Source organism: Calonectris borealis, chromosome 1 (assembly GCF_964195595.1).
Source record: "Calonectris borealis chromosome 1, bCalBor7.hap1.2, whole genome shotgun sequence".
NCBI lineage: Eukaryota > Metazoa > Chordata > Aves > Procellariiformes > Procellariidae > Calonectris > Calonectris borealis.
In genome coordinates this window covers 152,733,664-152,757,269 of record NC_134312.1, presented here as the reverse complement: position 1 = coordinate 152,757,269, position 23,606 = coordinate 152,733,664, and the positions used below count along the sequence as shown (strand labels likewise).

At 43.4% G+C, this 23,606-nt stretch overlaps 1 protein-coding gene across 1 annotated transcript in view; it reads left to right on the top strand.

Annotated features, from left to right (window-relative positions):
• The window catches only part of TMEM255B (transmembrane protein 255B), a 79,515-nt gene that overhangs the window by 40,609 nt on the left and 15,300 nt on the right, over nt 1-23,606 (top strand). The window contains exon 5 of the mRNA XM_075136552.1: nt 20,929-21,009. Coding sequence (XP_074992653.1) covers nt 20,929-21,009 — 81 coding nt within the window. The remainder of the gene's footprint in view (nt 1-20,928; nt 21,010-23,606) is intronic.

Below are 23,606 nucleotides of genomic sequence, written 5' to 3'. Positions count from 1 at the left end.
TCACGTTTCTGCCTCACCTCGTGCGCTAAGGCGCAGGAGCCTGCCTAGGGCAGACTGAAGGGGAAGCTCAGCCCCTGTGCTTTCCCCCTGCTAGGCTGGCTGCCAGCGGGATTGCCCGTCCCGTTTATCTCAGGCAGACAGACGCACAACTGTCGGTGCCAGCCCAAGGCGAGCGGTGGGGAGGTGTAGCTGAGAGCTGGAGGAAAGGCAGGATCAGTTTTTGGGGCTGCAGCATTCACTTGGCTCAGCTTAAAGCCAGGGTTGAGCCAAGTTAGAAGCGGTGAATCCAATGACGACTGAAACAATCAAACATTATGAGACCTCAGCTCAGGATGTTAGTTAGTCAGAGAAGTACAGTTTGAAATGCCATGAAGATTTGATGATTTCCGCTGTAAGCGCAGGACCCCAGGCAGGGACGCCCACCCAGCAGCGAGCTGCAGGTTCCCTGCTGCTTCCCCAGGCCTTGGGCAGAAGAGGCAAGTCCTGCCCGTGTGCGCTTAAGAATTGATGACCCCATCTGGTGGTTGCACATGCAGTGGCCGAGAATGTCCATCCTCCTCCCATCTTTGAAGCTTCTTGTGCAGATTACAGACACTCAAGTCAAGAATTGCTGCAGTGGTGCCCAGCAGCTTCGCTGACAACCACTGCATTTAACTACAAGGTGACTTCATAAGCCCATGGCTTGTTACACAGTTTACCATCACGCCCCAAAGCCTTCCACACTTCAAGCCAGATCTCCTAAAAAGCCATTTGAAAATGTTCTGAACAAGCCTGTTGGCCTTTCCTTTGAAGAAAAAAAAACAAATAGTTGTATTCCATGTCTAACAAAGTTGTTACCTTGACGACTGGTGGTAGAAAACGCAACTCAAAGAGTAAGTAATTTCTTATTGCAGTTAAGTTAGCTAGCTTCTCTGGAGGACAACACTAAATGCATTTTACTTTCTCCATGCTGCTACATGAGACAAAATTACAGCTAATTACTTTTAATTCCATTTCTATCCTGTATGACGCATTAATATAATAGCATGGCATAACATATATCATAAAGGGTTTTGTTGGGTTTTTTTTAGCAGACTGAGCACTAAACATTTATAACTGAAAACTAGCGCTAGTTCAGTAGTGATTTTTATATTGTTGGTCCACTGAGATGAAAAATGTTTTTTTGATAAACTTCTTAAATACAAATTGCTTAAGTTTGCAAGCAGTGCATTTTGAAGCCAATGGGCAACTATCCCACAGTATTAAATACTAGTATTAGACCTTGCATCTGACACTGAGATGGGAAGCACAGACTGCATTCCTACAGTACCACTTAATTACAAGGGGAGATTAATTCTTTTTTATGGACTTAATTTAAGGGTTGGAGCAAAGGAGGACTCTTGCAAGCTAGTCTGCTAAGATTTCTCTTTTGTACTGCAAGATGACCACATTCACGTAACAGTTATGTTCATGCATCCAAATGCACTTGAGTGTACTTTAAGTCAAAGGACAAATACTCTTCTTTGAACATCACAATCCAGATGGTAGAAAAGCTCCTCATGCTGGATAGGTCTCCAGCCTAATGGAGAGCCCTGGAATGAGTTACAGATACCTACAGATGTCTGATGCTTCCTGCCACATCACAGCTTGGAAGCTCTGCTTTGCTGTCTGCTCTGGCAAAATCACCTACTTTCAGAGGAAGATCTCCCCCACAGTAACTGCAATTATATTGGTGCTGTGGTAGGTTATTATGGTTTTGCCAGAAGAACCTTCCTGGGCCAAAGGAGGGGTTTTTGGATGCCTTTTTGCCGTGCAAGTATTTTCAGCTGACGCACAAGGAGCAGAGTAGAGAAAAAGGACATCTTAGCTCTACGGTGGAGCCACTGTGTTTTGGAATGCAGCAAGTCTAAGGAGCGATGAAACATCAATGTGGTAAAAAATCTGAATGTAAAGTCATCTTCCAGGGAGATACTGTAGTTATTGAGCTAACATAACCCATGAATTAGTGGACAGTAGCATCTACTAGGAAGAGGAAGCTGAGTTATCTATAATGACAGGTATTTTGTAAGGTATTAGTGGCCATGTCTATTCTGCTGCTATGGAATACACTCAAGCATCAGACCTCTGTCTAATGGTTAGCTGCCACTTCAGCTCAGTTTCAGACCACCCCCACAAGCTCTCTTGAAAACAAATCTGAACTAGAGGGATAATGCTAAGCTGTGTGGTGTGAGCAGTGTGGATGGGACCATGTGGCCTCAGGTCTGGAGACTGCTCTCTGGCTTTTATTTGGCAAATATAATTTGTAATTTGTTTATCAAAGAAAAGGTTGAGAGGTGAATTGATCTTGGCCTCTCTAAGGTATCTACACAATCAGAGATTATCTGATAACAGAGGGTTTTTAGTCTCTCACACAAAAGCACAAGTAAGTGCAGTGGGTTGAAGTCAATGCTAAACAGATTCAAACCATGAAGCTGACACAGTTTTGACAATAACGAATTATGGGAGCGGCTTTATCAAGAGTATGGATGGTTCTCCATCACTGAAATATTTAAATCCCAAGCTTCTTTTTACATGATCTTATGAAGCTGATCCAGAAGTTATGAACTTGACGCAGATGTCGTGGGGTGAAATTATTTAGCCTCTGTCATTCAGAAAGTCGTTATAGAGAACTCATCTTCAAAGAACGGTTCTGTGAACTATTTTTATGTTCTGTGAACCATTTCTATTGCCTCTCATCAGCAGGTCTCTCTGTGTGGTGCCAGGACTTGTTCCCTGCTGGAAAACATTTAGGGGTTCACAGATTAAAAACAGTTGAAAACCATTTATCAAGATTTCTGATACAGGTTTGCTGGTCTTCAAATCTGCAAAGGAAATGCAATCTTTAACATGAACATAACTGAAATAATATCTCTACTAAAAATGTTATTCCTCAGATATTGGATAACACACAAGACAACTCAATGATGAATATATTGGATGCATCCAAGGGCTTGAGAGCAAAACTCTCATTTTGCTAATGTTTTCTGGACTAGAGCGCAGAGAACTTACACTATATAAGGGACAGGGGAGGGCTTCAGGGTGTTTGTCCCCAAGAATCTGCAGTCTGATATTCCTCTGTTTCCGGACAGGTACGTATGATGCATACAGCCTGAATATATTAACGTTACAGAGGAGCTTGTAGGATGCTTTAATTTGGTTGCCAGATATTTTCCAGTAAGAAAAATAATGGCAACCCTTTTTTTGGAGAACCTCTTAAGATCCCCCCTTCCAGTTTGCAGAGCCTCTCACATTGGCAGGGACAAAGCCCCCTCGTTATACAGCTCCTCTTTCTTTTATTTCACTGAAATTCCTTTCAGGTTTAGCCGAGTTGCAAATTCTTTAAAATCCCTTTTTTCTTCCCTGCTGTGACTTGTTTTCCTGGGGGAAAAGTGTTGGAATTGCACCAACTAAACACAAATGTCTAAGCTATTAGGCAGCACATGCATTGTGTTTGGATGCCAAAGAGCAATTCGTTTTTTGATGGGAAGGAAAAAGAGAGATTCCTGGTTCCTTTCCCAGCAGCATCTCTCTAGATCTACCACATGGTCTCCTCGTGCTGTTCTGCAGCCCCAGGACAGGGGCAGAGAGGAGGCTGTCTCAAGCCCTCCTGGCTCTTCATCTGTGCCACTGTGTAGGATAGAAGCCTTCACTGATGGCAAAACCAAGGATTGGTCCAGCTTCCCCTTGCCCCGTGACACAAACATTGGTCCGTTGGCTTCCCTCGTTGAGATGTAACAGCCCACATTGAGATCCCTTGTTAATGTCATTAGTTTGGTCATTCAAGCTGCAGTAATGCAGCTTTGAGGTAAAAATTCTTTAATGATGCAGTAAAGGGCATCTTACTACAACTGCGTGCAATAGGGTGGGAGTAAGACTGCTCTTTTATTTTAAATTAGGAGTTTGAACTCTGAGAAGACATTAAGGGAACGACCCACACATTTGGGGGAAATTTGGGTTTGAAAGCTAACGGTTAAATGCCGCTGCCATTTAATTACATGATTCTGTCTCACAGAGAGCACAGGGTCAATGCACAACAGGGTAGAATTTTCAGGGCATTAAGGTAATAGCAAATCTGGCACTTCAATTTCTTTGACTCTCAAAATTAAATAATTTTCTCTTAGCTTTGCTTCCAGTGTAATTAGATAGGTGCGAACTCCACTGAGTATACTGTAAATCTTCCATAGATCATAGTCTTCTGCATTTGTACATAGATTATAGTCTTCTGTAATGTGCATCTGTTTCCATAGCTTACAGTCTTCTGCATCTGTGTGGCTCCTATACATCCAAAAATCAGTTAGGGGGAGGATTTATTTAGCAATGATGTAGAATAGCAGCTTGGATCAAGGGAGATTAACTGTCTACTTCCATCTTTAACCTTACTTTACAAAGCACTAGCCATGATGGAATTTATGCAAAGCATACAAAGCAAGTTAATTACAGTTTAATCCTAGGAAAGGTGGGTGAATGGGACAAAGGGCTTGCATCAGCTCTGAAAAGCATAATCTGCTTCCCTCTGATGTGCTGCCAGCATAAGATAATTTCCTTCATTGTTTCCTATTCTCAGAAATGTTTCTAGACTATCAACAGATGTTTCTGTTCTATGAAAAAAATTCAAAGCTGCTACACAGATACATAGAGGGGAGAGGGAGTAACCACCTGCAGACTTCAGACTACAGCAAAAATACTCGGCATTTTTTCCAGCATTTGTCAAAGGAAAAACAGTGCTTTGACTTGCCCTGTGCAGAAGCTAGTGGAGTAAAAAAGAGGAAGAGGTGCTGTTTATTCACATGGGTCGAAATCAGCAAAGCATGTAAAAGTCCTTAAATTCTACTAGAGTAAAAATTTAGGGTATTTAAGTATGCTGCATTTTGCCCTAGCAAAGGGTTTCAAAAAGCCAGAGGTTTTATTTGTTTCATCTTTAAAAAGAAATCATGATTAGTATGAATAATAATATCATGTAGCAGGAATTTCTCTCTCTGTGGGTGAATGATTATTCAGTTGCAAATAGTGTGCATGAAAAGTATGTTCCCAGGTATTCAATAAAGTTTTGATTGATGATTATTTATGGCTCTAGTAAGAGCTTATTAACATATGTGTTGATAGATTATGAAAGTTCACACCTGTAATATATTTATTTAGTCTTTGATGAGAAATTCCAAGTTTGAAAAAGTATGTTTTTAAGATACCATAGTTAAAAAAATTTTTTTACTAAACTTGCCTAGAATTTCCTTGTGTGTATGCCTCAGTGCAGTTCTCTCCACACTCCCAGCCAGCAGAATATCCAGTGGCTTTTTTGCCTCTGGAGCACTGAACACCATGTATTTGAACATCTCTGATCTTCTGAAATGCATGTGAGCTTTGAAATGACAAGCCAGTGGAGATGGGGAAACACTTGTTGTACCTGAGCAATCAGGGTATGCATGAATCATTTCACTAATTGTTTAGACCATCTTAATTTTATAACTCATGTCTTTCCATTCCTCCTGGAGCTTCTCTCATGGACTTTTTACTCTTTTATATTTTGGGGCCTAGTCCTGCAAGTCCCTTCCATTTGGACGAGCCCTGTCAGCCTGGCTTCTAGTGTGCTGTGATGTGTGTCGATGGGGGTCTTCCCTTTACAGGAATGATAGGGAGCTTTGATGGCAAATTGCTGGGCATAAACATCTACTTTCTGTGTGTTTTCTGCTCAATACCTAACATAAAAATTTCATACATAAAGTTATTATTACATTTCTTGGATTATAATGGGGATATTTAAAGGTCCCTGTCAGTGGTGTGCCATGCCCTGAGAATGAAAAATCAACACTGCGGCATTAATTAAGCCTCCAGCATTTTATTTGTATGGGTAGATATTCAGTATATATATTGCTCAACTAGATGCATTAATGCAGCCTCTTTTCCTTCTCTTTAATGTAAAATAAATCCAAAAGAGCATTATAAATGTAAACTCCCTACCTTTCAGTCAGCAGGATATTCAGTATTTCAGATGTGTAAAGGTTAGTGTGTAGCAAAATGATATTTTCTGCAGTAGTATACTTAGAGACTTACATATTTTGTACATATTCTGATAGCGTTAAGGCAAAAGGGAGGAGATGGGTTGTATTTAATGTATTTGAGTTACATTACCAGAAACAGAATAAACAGTTCTTGCATTCTTGTGGAAAAGTTAATTACTCACATGGCACAACATCATTATAATCAAGACAGAGCAATCAGTTCATATAACAAACCCTATAATCAAGGTAATGTAATCAATGTAAGTAATCAACTATAATCAAATAAATATCTAACTGCATCAAGCAATAAGTAAAATTACAGCCTTGAATAATATCAGCTAATGGCATCATTAGAAACTTGTGTAAAAGCCAACCGTAAATCTAAGGTTTTAACTATGCAAAATAGCTGTTGCAGGTATCATGGGAAGGTCTACAGCCTCATCCTGAGAGACATTAGCTAGCAAAACTTGACTAAAGAAAAGCAGTCATATTCCAGTGCCAGGCTTGGATTTGCCAGAGGGCTGGGGTATTAAGGCAGGAGCAGGCTTCCTTGCTGGAGCCTTATGTGGCCCCAACTCCCCAGTACAGCCAGAGCAATTGCCCCTGATGACATACTGGTTTGCAGCACAGCAGCCCCCGAGCAGACGGGCACGGCAGCTCCGCACACACCTGGCGTTCCTGCCACCACCTACGCCTGTATCAGCTAAAGGCACCGGGGCTGCTGAACTTCCATGGGGATGTGCAGGGGAGTCGGCTCCCATTTCTTCTGCTTGTCCCACTGCACTGCGTGTGCTGGTGAAAGCTGATGGGCTCTCCTCCCACCTTCATGCCAGGCAGAGTGTGGCCAAAAATCATTGAAAGAAAAAAACCTATTTGAAGAGGATTTAACCTCTCCTAATAGAACTATATCCATCTGAGAACGGACCTGTCTGTCCACATCAAGAATAGACCTGTCTGTGCACATCGTCTAGCAATGGGGCAGCTCCAGCGTCTGGAGGCTTTTCATTTGACTGAAGCAGTACTACCAGCCCAGAAATCTCCCCCAAATAAAGGAGAGTGAGACTGAGGCTACCACTACAAAATATTTTAAATAGAAGAAAAATCAATGAGGAAATACAAAGTGAGACAGCTCTATGTATGTGTGTTTTTCAGCCATGACAATATACAGGTACTGTGAGTACTAGCTGGTTTGAAAAAGTTGAAATGAGTATCTACTGCTCCCAAGCATTAAGAGAAGAGGATTCTGTAGAATCTAGTCTTTCAAATTAAATAGAAATCCTAAAAAGAGCCCTGGAAAGCACAGTGTGAAGTGAATCTGGTTTGTGAGAGCGAAGAAGTGTTTAAGCCACACCAGCTGCTTTTCCTATTTTCAGCACTGGAGTTGGGTTATTTCAGCATAGCAGATGAGACGGGCAGGGTCCCTAGGCTGGAGCCCAGCCTGTCTGGAAGAAGATTAGCTCCTAAGTTAAATTCTTGCAGGGCAGACAGAGAAGCACGAGGAAGGGGAAGTGATGACTGCAGTCTAGAGTGAAACTCTCAGCATTGCTGTCATGGCATGACCTCACCCAAAGTATGTAAACAAATACTGTCCTGACTGCCTTCTAAGTATTTAAACAAAACTGGGAATGTGTTATTTGCACCAGGGGATCACTAATGTTTTGTAGTTACAGTAGGAGTATGGCATGGACAGAAGCGTCCCATGTCTGTGTCTCACTTTGCATCACTTTGAAGAGTTTGTTCAACTGTACATTTGGGAACACTTGACTTTGAAGGCAGCGGCAATACATGTGGAAGCTGAATCAACACACACTAGCCAAGTCTGTAGCTTAGGTCAAAAGAACACGTGAAAATCTAGTTCTAGGGCGTACAGTTTCTTAATACAGTTTGCTAATTATTGGCTGAATTTTGAAAAAATGGCAAAAAATTTGAAAACATTCTGTTCCTCATGGTCCAGTCCATTGTAGCCCTGGGCAGTAGCATAACCTCAGGGCTAGGCTGGTGCACACAAGTAGGACTGTGGGAGTCCAGAAATGGCTTGCTCTTTTTTTTCAGTGCTCACCCGTCCAAATCCCAGCCAGCATGCACTGTGCACTCCCTGACAGCCCGGGACTTTCTGTGTTGTTAGTCAAGGTGATGCTCTCAAAAGGACAAAGCACAGAAGAAAAAGTAGGAAACAAACACTGGTATCAGGGGAGGGAAGCTGAAATGCAGAAATGGCAAGACTTAGAGGCCCACTTGATGAAGTAAAACTAAACTGACGTTTGGATTCAAAAGCTGATGATGAGCTTGGTGGCAATGAGATAAAAGCTGTTAAGTCTAGAAAAGACTCTCTTGGTACGTGGTCAAAATGCGAAGCAGGTAGGAATTGTCATAGAATCATGGAATCATTTAGGTTGGAAAAGACCTTTAAGATCATCCAGTCCAACCTTAAACTTAACACTGCCAAGTCTACCGGTACAGTTCATTTTCTTCCCATAACTGTAGTTTCCCAACTTCCTTAACTTCGAATAAAATGCAGATTTTTTTTAGAATTCCTGTCTTTTAGACATCTCTCCATAGTGTTCAGGACTTTATTTTCTAGCATCTGGACTTCCTTTCAGGGTCATAGTTTTTTAAAACCTGGGTTTTTTTAGCAACCACAGCATTCCAGATTGCTGTCAGCCAAATGCTTACAGCCAATTTATTATGTGTTTTGAGTTTCTTAGTGAATAAGAGAGACGGAGATGCAGTGGCTGGTTCAAGTACCATCCCTTTTAGCATCCCTGGCACTGATGGAAAGAGCACTTCTGCTCAACCCAGTGCAGCAAAGGCCAGGAGCTGATGCCTGGCACTCCCATAAGAGCAGTCCCTGACGTTGAAGGGAGAGAAGAGAAGCCCACTGAGCTCCATGGTGGTGGTGGGCAGCTGCAGGGCACTGGCCTGTCCAAGGAGGCACCTTTTCCTGTGGGAGGACATGCTCTGTCCTGCCCAGAGACTCCTGCCATTGGGCAGTGACGCCTCTCTTCCCAGCTGCTCTCTGAAATGCAAAGGTTATGAAAATAATGCCATTACTTACAGAAATAAATTTCAATGGGGCATATGAGGAATAGTATTTTAATAACTACCTGTAAACTACGTGTACAAAAATTTAACATCTCATGAATTATGGGTAAGGTATTCTGTTGGTCTACCAGGAGGGTAAAGATTCTTTATCAAGCACAAGAGAAGATATAGGTCTATAAGAAACTAGCCAGTTTAAAATGGTTATTGTGATTAGTTTATTTTCTTTTCCATCAGTTCATGTGTGTTCAATATTCAGAAATCTGGAACTGGAGAGTTCGGGGGGGGTATTATTGCTGCTCCTTTCTTAAAATGGTGAAATTATACAAGATAAATTGTTTTCTGAAAGCCTCTTCTGCTCCAGAAATTGCAAACTGAAAACTGAATTGCATGTTTAGCTGCCAACGAGTAAAAGCCGAAAAAAATTCTCAAAAACATCCGCCCTTGTTTCTGATTCCAGAAGGTATAATCATGTGCTTTATGGGGACTTGCAAGGCTGGGGAGCAAACAGAAGTATAAGATGTTTTGTTTCTTAAAGCTGATAGCCCCTCACCGCAGTATTGAGGATACTGACCTGTACCTTAAGCTCCTTAATACCCATCTTGTCACAGCCAATATGGAAGCTGTTCATAACATTTTAAAAATGCACATTTTTTTTTTTTAATGAGTGAAAGCACAAAAGATGTTTGCATTAATCAATCCTATGAATCTCTGAGATCTCCTAGCAGTGCTCTTCCTCGGGAGACACCCATCTCATTGAGAATGTTGTTGAAAAAGGCTGAGAAGCAGCTCTTGGTCAGAGAGAGACAGGAATGACAAAAGATCTGTAGCATTTCCTCTCATTATTTGTACAGAGTGGGATCCAATCAGCGTTAGCTCAGGTCCCCAGACAGTGATCCAGCCTGCCTGCTTTCCCAGACTCCTAATATGTTGGCATCTTCTTCCATGAGATTCTTCTGTCTTTGATCTGAAAGCTCTCAGATGAGCCACGTGCTCTCAGATAGTCAGTGTGAGGCAGACACAGATACCTATGCTCCATCTAGCCATCCAGAAAAGCGTAAAAGCTAGTTGCTAGTAACATCTATTTGTTCATATTTGCGTGCCTGCTTTCAAAAAGTTAGCAGAGGGCCTGATCTTGATGGAAGTGATAATCTCCAGAACACCCAGCTGTTGGCACAGGGCTGAGCTGGCACTGAAGGGTTACGTTTCGGTTTGCTTTTAGGATTAAACTTGAAAAATCTTGGCAGCTCCCTCTCCTATTCATTGCTAGCCATGCTGTAGATGAAAAGGACCTACAAGAGTGTTGTAGGAAGAAAACAGAAAATGAGAAACTTCAAGTTAATGAGCCACTAAAAGCTTTAGTCTGGTTTTGAACTCCTCAATTTTATCTATAATTGTCTTTTACATGTGCCCAGGACGTTCTGTGGTCCCCAGGCCAACTGGCATGGTGAAGCCCACGTCCTTATTCTTAAAGTCTCTTAGAGTCACAGGCAGCATGGCAATGTCCACATTACTTACTGGGAATGGTTCTTGGCCCATGCTAATTTCCAAAACATGCCCAAAAATTATTTTGGAAGAGTGATAGTTTGCCCAGGCCAAAGCTATCACAGGCGCAGTTCTAACAATTTAATGGGCTAGGTGATTGAGTTTCAGGCCTGGGAACATTCCCTGGCACTGATTAATCTACACTTGTATTGATGCAGCCATGGAAGCTAATACTGAATAAATACTGTAATTGGAAAAAAATAGTCCTCGCTATAATAATTATTTCAATAAATTATTAGCCATGTTTTGTGTCTGTGAAGTATGGCATAAATTTCAGTCAATACAGTTTATGCTATATCTCAGTTTTCAGAAAGTGGACTTACACATAAAGGAGATGGAATTTTCCCTATGTTATCCAAAATATATGTGTTCTCCAAGGAAACAAAAGCTGGAATAGAAAAATATACTTTCCATACCTCAGTTAAGAGCCGTACAACCTCCTCCCCCACAGACATCGTATCAAATCCACCAAAGATACTGTTCGAAGAATACTTTCCTTACGCAAATAACGTATTGCAATGCTCCCACCATCAAAGAGAATGTGGGGTTTTCATTGTATGCTCTTAAAAGAAAGCAACCAACCAAAGCAAAACCCTCTATATTTGGACCAAATCTTCTCTTTCTTGGCATAAAGCCTTCCCTCTTAGCCATCTGTTCGTCACTCCCAGGTTCTAATACACATGCAAGCAAAATATTGAAATAAAACCCAGGCAAGATCAGGGAGAGCTACAGTTTGCTCTGTAGGGCTCAAGGCTGAGCAATTCTGATTTGCCTGAAATTAAAGGGAATTACTGGGTGTCCAGATTTTTTTTGACACCTCTGAAAATTTTAACCCAAATTCTAGTATGACTAGTGATAGGCCTTGTAGGAGCCATGAGAGTCAAATCTCAGAGGCTCATGGATGTTCTTCAGTAGCCTGATCTTAATCTGTTTCTGCTGAATTGAGCAGCAAGGCTTCTTTTGACTTCAGCGCATCAAGTTTTCATAGTGAGTGCCACAAGTTCAAAAGTATTTCCCAGCACAGCATATTACATGACCAGATTTTACCAGGAACTTCCTCAACCACTGTTATTGGAACAGAGCTATGCAATATCTCCCACTAATGTGTGATATTAATATATTAACATGTAATAAATAATGCATTCCCCTTCTCTGCTTCTTTGAGGAACTCTCTTTAACTGGAAATGGGCAGGTGGGAAAGATCTGTGGTTATATACACAGAGGACAAACAGCAGTAGGCTGGCAAAAAGAGGAAGAATTCTGTATAAAAATGTAGTTGCATGCTTGGGTTTATTTACTGATGTAAAGAAAAAATGGCTGGGTTTCATTCAGTCCTTCTGAGCACTGGAAGAGATGATTTCTTAGCTAATTGTGCTTGGGTTTGTTGCAATTATTTGTTATCTGTGTTACCACAGCGCTTAAGAGTGGTAGTCATCTTTTCTGCTCTGTGTCTGCATATTCAGGTCTTTTTTATTATATGCTGATGCCATTTTTACTTTATGTATGAGTGTGTTTATGTATAATGGGCAGATACAGTCAGATTGCCATCAGTCTAAGTTTAGAAAATGTTTTTTTAATATAACTTTACTTATTTCTAAACAGTGATAAGTGGAGATATACCAGAATATTGTTGCTATATACTTTAAAGCCACTGTTAATAGATGATATCTATATATACTTACATATATAATATGTAAAAGTAGCTCTGTCTCTACCAGTATTGCTATAAGCAGTAGAATCGAGTTGAATCAAGGACTGGTGGGTATCCTATATTCGTACACAGTGTGCAGTGAGCAATACGAAAATATAAACTATTTTATAAGCAGTCTATCAGGAATACTTTTATAGCTTTGAAGTATGTCTCATTTGCCTTTGTTATCAGAGAGGCTGATAAAATCCGATGGGTACTAATGCACTGTGACATACTGTTGGATAATTTTTAAACACTTTTTAATGAATGTGTGGTGCCTTATTCATACAAACGCCTTAGTAGACAGACAGATCACAACACCTCTGTGGCATGAAAATCTAATTCAAATAGAAACTTTTACCAATGCAACCTCTCGGCATCCCCAGTGTACCTCTACTTAAAAGCTGCATGCTTTACATGTTGAGATCTGTGGATGTCTGGATAAAGTCAATGTTATCTAATCTTTGTAATTTTTATACACTCGATCATCACTCATTTATTTTGATTTGGGGTTGCCAGTCTGATTGTGCATACAAATGCATTTAGAAAACAGACTAAATGCAGCAAGCTTGCTTTTCCAGATTAGGTGCATGAAGGAAAGTACTCATTTGCCATGATTGTGCATGCAAATGTATTAACTGTATTCACAGTGGTCGCTTCCATGTCACAGCTCTGACCTTTTTGCTGCACAGCAATATGAAATGATAATAGTGGGTATGGATTAATCAATCACCTCTCTCCTCAGGGAACAGTGCTGCTTCCAGTCACAAGCACCCTTGTGCTAAAATACCAAACCAATAAAAGGACCAATTTCTTTTTTAAGAGGAAGGAGCTGTAAAGGGTAGGAAAGCTGTGTGAGCCAAGAGATCAGGTGAGGGTCTTCCTGTACTTGATGGAGGCAGATCAGACAACTCTCTCACTGCCTTTAACAAGATATAGAGCTGTCTGAGGGGAGGATTAGCATTCAGGGCCAGACACAGCCTCCTGGTGTGATGTGGTGGTGTCACCTGTAGTAAGGACATGCACGCCCAGAAGGTAAGGTCAGAGGTGCTAAGGTGTACAAGCTAAGGTGTGCTAAGCTAAATTCACAACCTATGGTACTTTGAGAGAACTTGTTAGTGTGCTTATATCCTGAAGTAAGCTCTGACCCTGTTCACAAAATCAGAGTTGCTGTGGCTGGGCAGCACCTCTGGAGATGATTGTCTAATCCAATCCCCCCTGCTCAGGGAAGTGCCAACTAGAGGAGGTTGCTCAGAACTGTGTCCAGTTGGGCTTTGGGTGTCTCCAAGGACAGAGACTCCACAACCACTCTGGGAAACCTGTTCCAGTGTTTAATCACCCATCAAGTAAAACAGTTTTTTCTTATGTTTGAATGGAGTTTCTTGTATTTCAGTTTGTGCCTGTTGCCTCTTGTCCTTTTCCTCGGCACCACTGAGTCTGACTCCATCTTCTTTACTTCCCCCATCAGGTATTGATACACGTTGATAAGGTACACCTGAGCCTTCTCTTCTCTAGGCTGAACAGTCACAGCTCTCTCACTTCTTCTCTTATGACAGATGCTCCAGTCTGTTAATTATCTTCATGGACCTTTTCTGTACTCACTCTGGTATGTCCGTGTCTCTCTCATACTGGGGAGGCCACCACTGGACCCAGCACTCCAGATATGTCTCACCAGTGCTGAGTAGAGGAAGGATCACCTCCCTGGACCTGCTGGTGATGCTCTTCCTAATGCACACAAAGATACTGCTGGCCTTTTTTATCACAAGGGTGCATTGCTGTGGGCCATTTCTTCACAGTCCTCTGGTGTTTCAGCCTCTTCTCCCATTTTTGTATCATCTACAAGTTTGCAGAGGGTGCACTCTACCCATCATCTGTTCAGTAATTAAGGTGTTACACAATATTATCCCGAGTATTGACCCCTGGGCTAGACACTATTGAGTGGCCTCCATCTGGACTTCATGTCACTGATCACAACACCATGACCCCAGCAGTTCTGCCAGCTTTCAGTCCACCTCATTGTCCATTTATTTAGCCTTGTCTGTGACTTGTTTGCCATTTATTTAGCCTTGTCATCAGCTTGTCTGTGCGAATATTATGAGAGACTGCCAAAGGCCTTACTGAAGTGAAGATAAACAACATCCAGAAGCAGATGAGTGAGAAGCTCTACTCATCCACCAAGCCATTTACATCCTTGTAGAAGGCTAACAGGTTGGTCAGACATGATTCTCCCTTTGTAAATCCATGTTGACTACTCTCAATCACCTTCCTGTCTTTGAGATGTTTCGAAATGGTTTCCAAGATTATTTGCTCCATCACCTTTCCACCAGTGTGTAGTTCCCTGGATTCTCATTCTTGCCATTCTTGAAGATAGGAGTGACATTTGCTTTCTTCAAGTCCTCAGAAATCTTCTCTGAACACCATGACCTTTCAAAAATAACGGGGAGCAGCTTTGCATTGACATCATTGAGCCTCCTCAGTACTCATGGGTGCATCCCGCCAGGTCCCATGGACTTGTGTACCTCCAGTCTGTTTAAACGTTCCGTAACCTGATCCTCCTCCAGCAAGGGTAAGTCTTTCCTGCTCCAGATTTGCCCATTGCCCATTGAAGACCAAGGCAAAGAAGGCATTGAGTACTTTGGCCTTTACCATGTATTTTGTCACCAGGTCGCCTGCCTCATTCAGTAGTGTGCCCATATTTTTCCTAATCTCTCTTTTGCTGCTAATACACCCATAGAAGCTCTTCAGAAGGGACAGGCGAGGAAGCAGAGGCGGTGGGGTAGCCCTGTATGTTAGGGAGTGCTTCGATTGTCTAGAGCTCAACGATTGTGCTGATAAGGTCGAGTGCTTGTGGGTAAGGATGAGGGGGAAGACCAACAAGGCAGATATCCTGCTGGGAGTCTGTTATAGACCACCTAACCAGAATGAAGAGGCAGATGAAACTTTCTACAAGTGGCTGGCAGAAGTCTCGCAATCGCTAGCCCTTGTTCTTGTGGGGGACTTCAAGTTTCCGGATGTCTGCTGGAAATACAACACAGCAGAGAGGAAACAGTGGAGGAGGTTCCTGGAGTGTGTGGAAGATAACTTCCTGATGCAGCTGGTAAGCGAGCCTACCAGGGGAGGTGCCTCGCTTGACCTGCTGTTCACAAACAGACAAGGACTGGTGGGAGATGTGGTGGTCGGAGGCCGTCTTGGGCTTAGCGACCATGAAATGATAGAATTCTTGATTCTTGGTGAAGTAAAGAGGGGGGCCAGCAAAACCGCTACCATGGACTTCTGGAGGGCAGACTTTGGCCTGCCTAGGACACTGGTGGAGAGAGTCCCTTGGGAGACAGTCCTGAAGGGCAAAGGGGTCCAGGAAGGCAGGACGTTCTCCAAGAAGGAGGTCTTAAAAGCGCAGGAGCAGGCTGTCCCCATGTGCCGTGAGAAGAATGGGTGGGGAAGACGACCGGCCTGGCTGAACAGGGAGCTGTTGCTGGGACTCAGGAAAAAAAAGAGAGTTTATCACTTGTGGAAGAAGGGGCGGGCAACTCAAGAACAGTACAGGGATCTCGTTAGGTCGTGCAGAGACAGAATTAGAAAGGCAAAAGCCCAACTAGAATGCAATCTGGCCACTGTTGTAAGAGACAACAAAAAATGTTTTTACAAATATATTAACAAAAAGAGAGCCAAGGAGAATCTCCATCCTTTATTGGATGTGGGGGGGAACATTGCCACCGAGGACGAGGAAGAGGCTTCTTTTTTAATGCCGCCTTTGCCTCAGTCTTTAACAGTCAGAGCAGTTATCCTCAGGGTACTCAGCCCCCTGAGCTGGAAGACAAGGACGACGAGCCGGATAAACCCCCCATAATCCAAGAGGAAGAAGTTAATGACCTGCTACGCCACCTGGACGCTCACAAGTCTATGGGGCCAGATGGAATCCACCTGAGGGTACTGAGGGAGCTGGTGGAGGAGCTTGCCAAGCCACTCTCCATCATTTACCAGCAGTCCTGGTTTACAGGGGAGGTCCTGGACGACTGGACGCTTGCCAATGTGACACGCGTCTACAAGAAGGGCCGGAAGGAGGATCCGGGGAACTACAGGCCGGTCAGCCTGACCTTGGTGCTGGGGAAGATTATGGAGTGGTTTGTCTGGAAGGCGCTCACAAGCCATGTGCAGGACAACCAGGAGATCAGGCCCAGCCAGCACGGGTTCATGGAAGGCAGGTCCTGCTTGACCAACCTGATCTCCTTCTATGACCACGTGACCCGCCTGGTGGATGAGGGACAGGCTGTGGATGTGGTCTACGTGGACTTCAGTAAAGCCTTTGACACTGTCTCCCACGGCATTCTCCTAGAGAAGCTGGCGGCTCACGGCTTAGACAGGTGCACTCTTCGCTGAGTAAAAAACTGGCTGGACGGGTGAGCCCAGAGAGTTGTGGTGAACTGGCGGCCAATCACGAGCAGTGTTCCCCAGGCCTCAGTTTTGGGGCCGGTCCAGTTCAATATCTTTATCAATGATCTGAATGAGGGGATTGAGTGCTCCCTTAGTAAGTTTGCAGATGACAGCGAGTTGGGTGGCAGCGTTGATCTGCTCGAGGGTAGGAAGGCTCTGCAGGGGGACCTGGGCAGGCTGGATCCATGGGCTGAGACCAACTGTATGAGGTTCAACAAAGGCCAAGTGCCGGGTCCTGCCCTTGGGTCACAACAATCCCATGCAACGCTACAGGCTTGGGGAAGAGTGGTTGGAAAGCTGCCCGGAGGAAAAGGACCTGGGGGTGCTGGTTGACAGCCGGCTGAACATGAGCCAGCAGTGTGCCCAGGTGGCACAAGAAGGACGTTGAGGTGCTGGAGTGTGTCCGGAGAAGGGCAACGAAGCTGGTGAAGGGCCTGGAGCACAAGTCTTATGAGGAGCGGCTGAGGGACCTGGGACTGTTTAGTCTGGAGAAGAGGAGGCTGAGGGGAGACCTCATTGCGCTCTACAACTACCTGAAAGGAGGTTGTAGTGAGGTGGGTATTGGTCTCTTCTCCTAAGTAACTAGCGATAGGACAAGAGGAAATGGCCTCAAGTTGCATCAAGGGAGGGTTAGACTGGACATTAGGAGAAATTTCTTTACTGAAAGAGTGGTCAAACATTGGGCCAGGCTGCCCAGGGAAGTGGTTGAGTCACCATCCCTGAAAGTATTTAAAAGCGTGTAGATGAGGTGCTTAGGGACATGGTTTAGTGGGCATGGTGGTGTTGGGTTGATGGTTGGACTCAATGGTCTTAGAGGTCTTCTCCAACCTTAATTGTTCTATGATTCTTGTTGCCCTTCACAGCCCTCACTGAATTGAACTCCAGGTGGGCTTTGGCTTTCCTAAAACCGTCCCTGCATGGTCATATAATTTCTCTATTTTCCTCCTGGTGACTTGCCCCTGATTCTTGTACACTTCCTTTTTATGTCTGAGTTGTATCAGAAACTCCTTCATCCATGCAGGCCTCCTGCTGCCTTTACTTGATTTCCTGCTTGTTGGGATGAACTGTTCTTAAGCTTGGAGGAAGTGATCTTTGAATATCAACCAGCTCTCCTGGACCCCAGTGCTTTCCAGGACGGTATCCCATGGGATTCTTCCAAGCAGATCCCTGAATAGGCCAAAGTCTCCTTTCCTGAAGTCCAGGGTTGGGATCCTACTTTTTTCCCTGCTCTCTCCTCTCCAGATCCCAAACTCCACCATCTCATTATCAGGGGCAAGGATGCCCCTCACCTTCACATCCCTGACCAATCCTTCCTTGTTTGTAAGTATGAGGTCCAGCAGAGCTCCTCTCCTTGTCAGCTCCTTAATCACTCATGTTAGGAAGTGGTTGTTAATGCACTCCAAAACCCTCCTGGATTACTTGTGCCCTGCTGGGTTGTCCCTCTAGCAGATACATTGTGCCTCCCCCAGATACTGGGGTAAAGTCCTTTACTACTTTGAAGTAGTAAAGTATTTAAAGTACTCCACGAGTGCCTGGGCCTGGGAGTACGAGACTTCTTCCAGTTGTCTGAAGAAGCCTCATCTACTTTTTCCTGATCAGGCAGTCTATAGCAGACACCCACCACACTGTTGCCCATCTTGGTCTGGCCTCTAATACTGACATATAAGCTCTCAGCTGGCTCCTCATCTGTCCCTAGGCAGAGCTCCATGCATTCTTGCTGCTTTCTCTCATAAAAAGCAACTCCCCTTTCTGCCATCCTGCATGTCCTTCCTAAAAAGCCTGTGTCCATCCATGGCAGCACTCCAGTCCTGTGAGCTATCTTACCATGTCTCTCTGATCCCAATGAGATCATTGCCCTATGACTGCACACAAACCTCAAACTGTTCGTTCTCCATGCTGTGTGTGTTAGTGTACAGACACTTCAAAAATTGCTAAGTTTCCTAGAAAAGAGATGAGAGCTTTCCTTGTCCTGTCCTAGGGTGCTTCCTCATTCATGTGCATACACTTGAAGTGGGCCCCATTTAGCCCTTTTATGTTGATTACGAGATTTCTCCTGTCCACATCACCATGTTCACTTCACTTGTCTCATCAGTCCACTACTTCCTCACTTGATTGTTGGTCCTCATCTCCCTCCCCTGTTGCTCCTAATTTAAAGCTCTCATCACCAATTGACTAGACTGTAAGCAAAAATGCTTTTGACCTGATTAGTCAGGTGGATCCTGTCTCTTCCAAGAAACCCTTGATCATGAAAGATGCTCTCATGGTCATAAAAGCCAAATTCCTGTTACCGACACCAGATGCACAGCCAGTTGTTGACCTGCTGGAGCCATCTAGCCCTCCTCAAGCCATTTCTCCTCACCAGCAGGATTGAGAACACCACTTGGGGTCCATGCCCTAGACCATTGCCCCCTTCCAGGATCTTCCAGGATCAAACTGAAACTTGTTATTGTTGTGAATATGATGGACAGCAGTTTTTCATAGATTTGTTCCTCATGGTAGAAAAAGCTATTTCTACTGCTGAGTCCCCTTCTCTCTCATTTCATCCCCATGCAACAGATAAAATCAGGGTTGGAGTATGATACTCGATGAAAGAAGGGCAGCACCGCCTTTGGCTGATCCTATGCTTGCTATACTAGCAGAGAGACTAGAATCCTGTTAGTCCTCCTAACCAGATCTGTCTCTGGAAGTCATGGCTAAAGGCTAATGCTTTCCCAGGCCTATGGAAGAATGTTGTCCTAGTTCAAGACATGGCATGCTGTTTGTGTGGTATTTGCTTTTCCTCTAGAGAAAAAGAGTTACTGAAGCATTTTTTCTTACACTTGTGTGATATAAATAAATATTTTTGGATGCAGGAAGCTAACCTTTCCCTAACCCTTGGGAGCTGGTGTCCTTGGGTTTGCCAGAGTAATCAGAAAGGCAAACAAGCCGATGGATGAGCTTTATTCAGTGACCTATCTGCATTCCTGCCTAGCTCTGCATTTTCACTGATTATGTATTTTGGGTCAGCAGATTTATACAGTACACACTTCATTATCCAACAAGCATAAAATACTCAGAAGTGATCTTTAGTGCAGATCTTTCTGCAGTTTCTGGGTTATTCTTGGATGGGTCATAAAGCTTTAAAATGCAATGAAAGTTAATCAGCAGATTTCTGCTAACAATTTAAGTAGTCCTTTGCTTGTAAGTTAGCATGCAAAGAGGGGATGGCACATAGTGCGTTTCGATAGTGGGTTCTCTCTTGGAAGTGGTCTGACTGACGTACTGGAGAGCACCTGAGTGCTTTTGAAGGCACAGATCATGACCTAGGACTAGATAAGTGACAAAGTGGAAGACGACTTTTTTTGCCAACATAAGTCATTCCCGCACTTTGCTTTGGGATAGACATCTGACCACAGAAGAGTCTTCTGTCATCAAATCCTCCCTAGGCAAATATGGCCTAGTCCTGGAACTGGCTGAAGTGTGCACCCTCTAGCCTTAAAGTGGCCATTTGCCAAGACCGGAAACACACATCTTCCATCAGGCCAAGGATATTTCATTGTGTTCTTCCTTTATATCAACTTGTGGGAACCGTTACAAGCAAAATATGAAACATGAGCAGTGAATGCATCTTTTGCAATAAGCGTAAATGGAAAATAAAGCAAAAACAAACTTAGTGCAAATTACTTCCCCTTTATGCCTTCATAGTTCATTATTTTTTGTTTTGCTTTTGGGGTTTGAAGTGTGTGTAGTAAGTGGAATGCCTGAAGTATTAGCTATTTTACTTGGTTTTCACTACGGACATTGTTGAAATCCTTTAAAAAGAAAGTCCCATATCTTGAAGACAAATAGCAAAGTAATTTTTTCTGCTAGGTAAGAAACTGTACCAGGAAAAAGAGTGACTGGACCATTCTCATAGAGCAGTACTATTTGACATCAGGGAAGGAAGTGGTTAAATGCCAGGGGTGATGTCTTCTTAAAAGAGGTAACTGCTGCAGAGAAAAATAAATGATACTCACATAGCTTAGTGGCAGAGCGAGGAAGGAAAATGTAACCCTGAGGAGACCCATTCTGGAAAGAAAGCCAACACGGGGGTGTGTGAGCCGCCTACCCAAGTGTCTGCATTGGCTTCAGCTCCACAGAACTGTAAGCATCTGGTGTGGGGACATGGGACATGGTGCCTTCACACTTCCTCCAGACTGAGTACTTTTTTGGCTGTTTTTCTCTTTACAGGAACCCAGACCTTTGTATAACAAAAGGTGCCAGTTTTATTCAAGTGGTATAGGATTCCTATATGATGCCTACCAGACAGAGGTAAACAAACTCACCTCATCACGTTTGTTTCTGCTGTGCTTTGAGGGGCTGGGGAGGAGGGAGGCAGGTGTTTGAGAGCACGTCTGTGCATGTAGGTCATGGGTTGATAGAAACCCTACTGTTTTTTCTCCCACAAGTGACTCCCTGCTTGTCCAAGCCTCTGGTGATTGCAAATCATTACAGCCAGTGAGGTTTTGAGTCATCATCAGTGTTTCTATCCAGCACATTACTCTGGGACTGGAATGATTCCTAGTCCATCTATACTGTATAATAGCTGTCTGGAATGTGTTTGTCACATTGGCATCTTTCTCTAAGGAGGTTTTTGTAGACTTCAAATGGAATAGGAAATATCTAAATGAATCCATTTGCATTGTCCAGAAGACTTAAAATCTCCTCTGTATTTATCCAGCACAGGCCAAGAATGTCAGCGGTTTGAATGCAGCTTTTTTATTATCGCAATGACATTAACGTGGTTGGAAAAGTGCCCATACCCAAGTGGCTAGCCTCCTGAGAAGTCCAGATTTAGTTTCTTTTCCTATTTTTCATTTTATTATTGTGGTAAATTGGTGAGAGTGAAAAGGAAATCAAGCAGAGCAGGATTGAAAACAGCTAAACAGTGGTATAACTTAAAAGAAGCCAGATGTCCTTCATCACCATTCCTCCCATGGCTAAGAAAAAGTGTATGGGGAATGTTACCGTTAATAATTCTAGACAGCTTAGCAAGGTATATTACCAGGTTAAGCAGCTAATACTGCGTAAATCTTGCTGCTAGGGCACCCCGTTGTTGATTCCAGAAAATGTATGACAAAAATATTTCATTGACCTGCTTGCCTAAAGACCTAGCCAGACAAACTTATGATCTATGATGACACCCTTTCCTTTAAGTTTTACTCCATCCTCTTTTAAAGTGTGCATGCACACTCAGACACAGACATGGCCCGAGAAATGCTTCTGATTCCTGTAATAAGCGTGTAGCTGGCATCACACTGACCACAACTGCCTGCAGGTGACCCCAGCCTCGGGCTTCTGGTCAGACAGGTTTCCCCAGCTCTGCAGATTCTGGGAATGTCTAAAGTTGGGCCACCCAGAGCTCCTTGCTCTATTCTGGCAAATACCCCGTATCTTTTAAAAGCGTAGTTAGTTTGTAATAACATTCTTGTCTGGTTGTCCACTGATCTAGAGTCAGCACGTGCTAATTCAGAGTTAATGATACGTGGCATTTGAACTTGGCTTTTGCTTTTCCAAAGTTAGCCAGCTAGTGAGCAGGGGTCACGCTCTGCATGCCAGGCGAACACCTAACTAGGAAGGCAGATTGTTTACTGAGTGCAAGTTTCCTTTTGATTGCCATCTCTAGCCTGTGAGTGGTCTCCAGCTCACGTAGTTTGCCTGTTTCGGTTCTTCTCTTTGCTCAAAGCAGAAAGAATTTGATTTTCTTGCAATTACCATGAGGTGAGAACATCTCTTCAATTGGTGCTGAGGGGATAGACAGGGACAAACAGCCAGAACATGAAAAAGCTAAATGTCTGGTCACTGAAATGAAATAATAGGTCTTGACATGCAGAATACACACAAATGGCCTGTTTCCACCACCCTTGATCACACCACACAGTAATTTGTTTATTTTGGTTTATTCACTGTTCTCCTAAAAAGGAGCGTCTTGCTCTTTGTGTGTTTTAAAAATGCAGTGATAAAAATAGACAACTACAGTAACTCCCTTGGCCAATAATATAATATGTCTTATAGCCTAGAAGCAGCTAAATACATGTTTAAGATCTGGTCCATCTCCCTCTTTTGTATTTCTAGCCTTCTGCAGTAAAAAGGGGCAAACTGGCCTTACTGATGCTTGGAGAGGGGAAAACTACATTTATTTCCTATCAGAAGTGGTTCCCAAAGCCATGCATCAGAACAAATCACCTTTTTAGCAGCCCACTCCATCGTATGAAACCCTCTAATTCCAATCATGCATGTGTAATGGGAAGAGAGTACCTATGCAGGTCCTAGGCCATTTTGACTGCATACAGGGGGCCAAACCCAAAGTCTTAAGTTCCACTCAGTGCAAAAGCAAAAGCGTCCCAACAAAATGGCTGTGGTAGCAGGTGCATTGGCACACACTGCTCCAGGATCGGTTTTCAAACTGCTTTGAGAAGTAGCCAGGTGTGATGTTTCAGTCACTTCGGAGCTGGATCTTGATTAAGCCGATACAGTTGTTGACGGTAGCGTGCTCCTCTTCTGCAGTAAATTGCAGCTCAGGCTGAGGACAGCTGCAGCTGAATGTGACTTCAGGCCAACAAAGCCCTTATGTGAAATTCCAGTAAGTTCAGACACAACAGAACAAGGTTGATGAAACGAGGTCCTATCTCAGGGTGAGATATTCTTGTGACAAGTGGGATGGTCTGTATCAAGCTGTGAGCTACATTTCCAGATTGCAACCTAGACTGAGACCGTCCTTTTATAACCTAACTTCCGTTTTGAGTTAGAAGAGCTGATTTGTATGAGACACTAACCACAGGTACAGCCTCGTCCTGGGCAGCAAAGCAATCCCAAGGCATCATTTTAACTTTAGCTTTGTCACCCAACTTCCATTGCTCAAGCAAATC